The sequence below is a fragment of the Merops nubicus genome, unplaced genomic scaffold (genome assembly GCF_000691845.1).
Source record: "Merops nubicus isolate BGI_N331 unplaced genomic scaffold, ASM69184v1 scaffold47846, whole genome shotgun sequence".
Classification (NCBI taxonomy): Eukaryota; Metazoa; Chordata; class Aves; order Coraciiformes; family Meropidae; genus Merops; species Merops nubicus.
The window spans coordinates 1-824 of NW_008617872.1; the positions used below are offsets into that span (position 1 = coordinate 1).

At 66.1% G+C, this 824-nt stretch overlaps 1 protein-coding gene across 1 annotated transcript; it reads left to right on the forward strand.

The window, feature by feature from the left end:
• Positions 1 to 42: 42 nt before the first annotated feature.
• On the forward strand, positions 43 to 819 carry LOC103775797 (early growth response protein 4-like; the record flags this gene model as incomplete). Its single annotated transcript, XM_008943270.1, is given in 2 exon segments — positions 43 to 565; positions 567 to 819. Coding segments are annotated over 2 exon segments (776 nt in total), but the record flags the coding sequence as incomplete, so codon positions are not given.
• Between the last annotated feature and the right edge of the window lie 5 nt (positions 820 to 824).

Genomic DNA, 824 nt, shown 5'->3' on the forward strand with positions numbered 1-824 from the left:
CCTCCGTCCCTCTAACCTCCGTGCCCTCTGCACCCCCAGGAGAGCTGCTGGGCACCCCGCTGGGCGCCGGGGCGGTGGATTACTCCCTCCTGGGCAGCCAGCCCTCCCCTTCGCTCAGCTACACCGGCAGCTTCTTCATCAAGGCGGTCCCGGAGCATCCCCAGGACCAGGAATCCCTCTTCAACCTGATGTCGGGCATCCTGGGCATCTCCCCCTTCGCCTCCTCCGAGGGCCACCAGAGGCACCTGGACGCTCTTTACCCCTGCCCCGAGGTGGCTCAGAGCCAGCTGGACCTTTACACCGCCTGCCAGCCCGAAATGGACGGATCCCCCCAAACCCCCTTCCCGGGTTTCCCCACGGAGGGTGCCCAGCCCCTCCAGGCACAGCCTGCCTTAGGAAACACCTCCCAGTGCTTCTTCCAGCCCAAGCTCCTGGACAGCAAGCAGGACGTCAAGCTGCCCTCCGATTCCCCACCCCTGGACAAGTTTAAAGCCTCCTGTGCCCAGTGGGAGCCCGTCCCCCCGCAGCAGGCCTACTTGCCCGCTGGCTACCATCCTCCTGAGGGACAGCAGCCAGGGGCTGTTCCACTCTCTGGGCTCCAAGATGGAGAGCGTCTTGTCGGTCAGCTGCCAGGCAGAGCTCGGCAGCCTGGCAGAGGATGCCTCCTGCTTCGGGACCCATCTGGGCTTCGGCTGCGAGCCAGAAAACTTCCCGGCCCGCGGGGACTTCGCCGACGCCAAGCTCCACAGCCTCCCTCCCCCCATGATGCCGGAGTTCGACGCCTCTTTGGCCCAGCCCGAAGTCCTGCCGGGTCTGATGAGCTC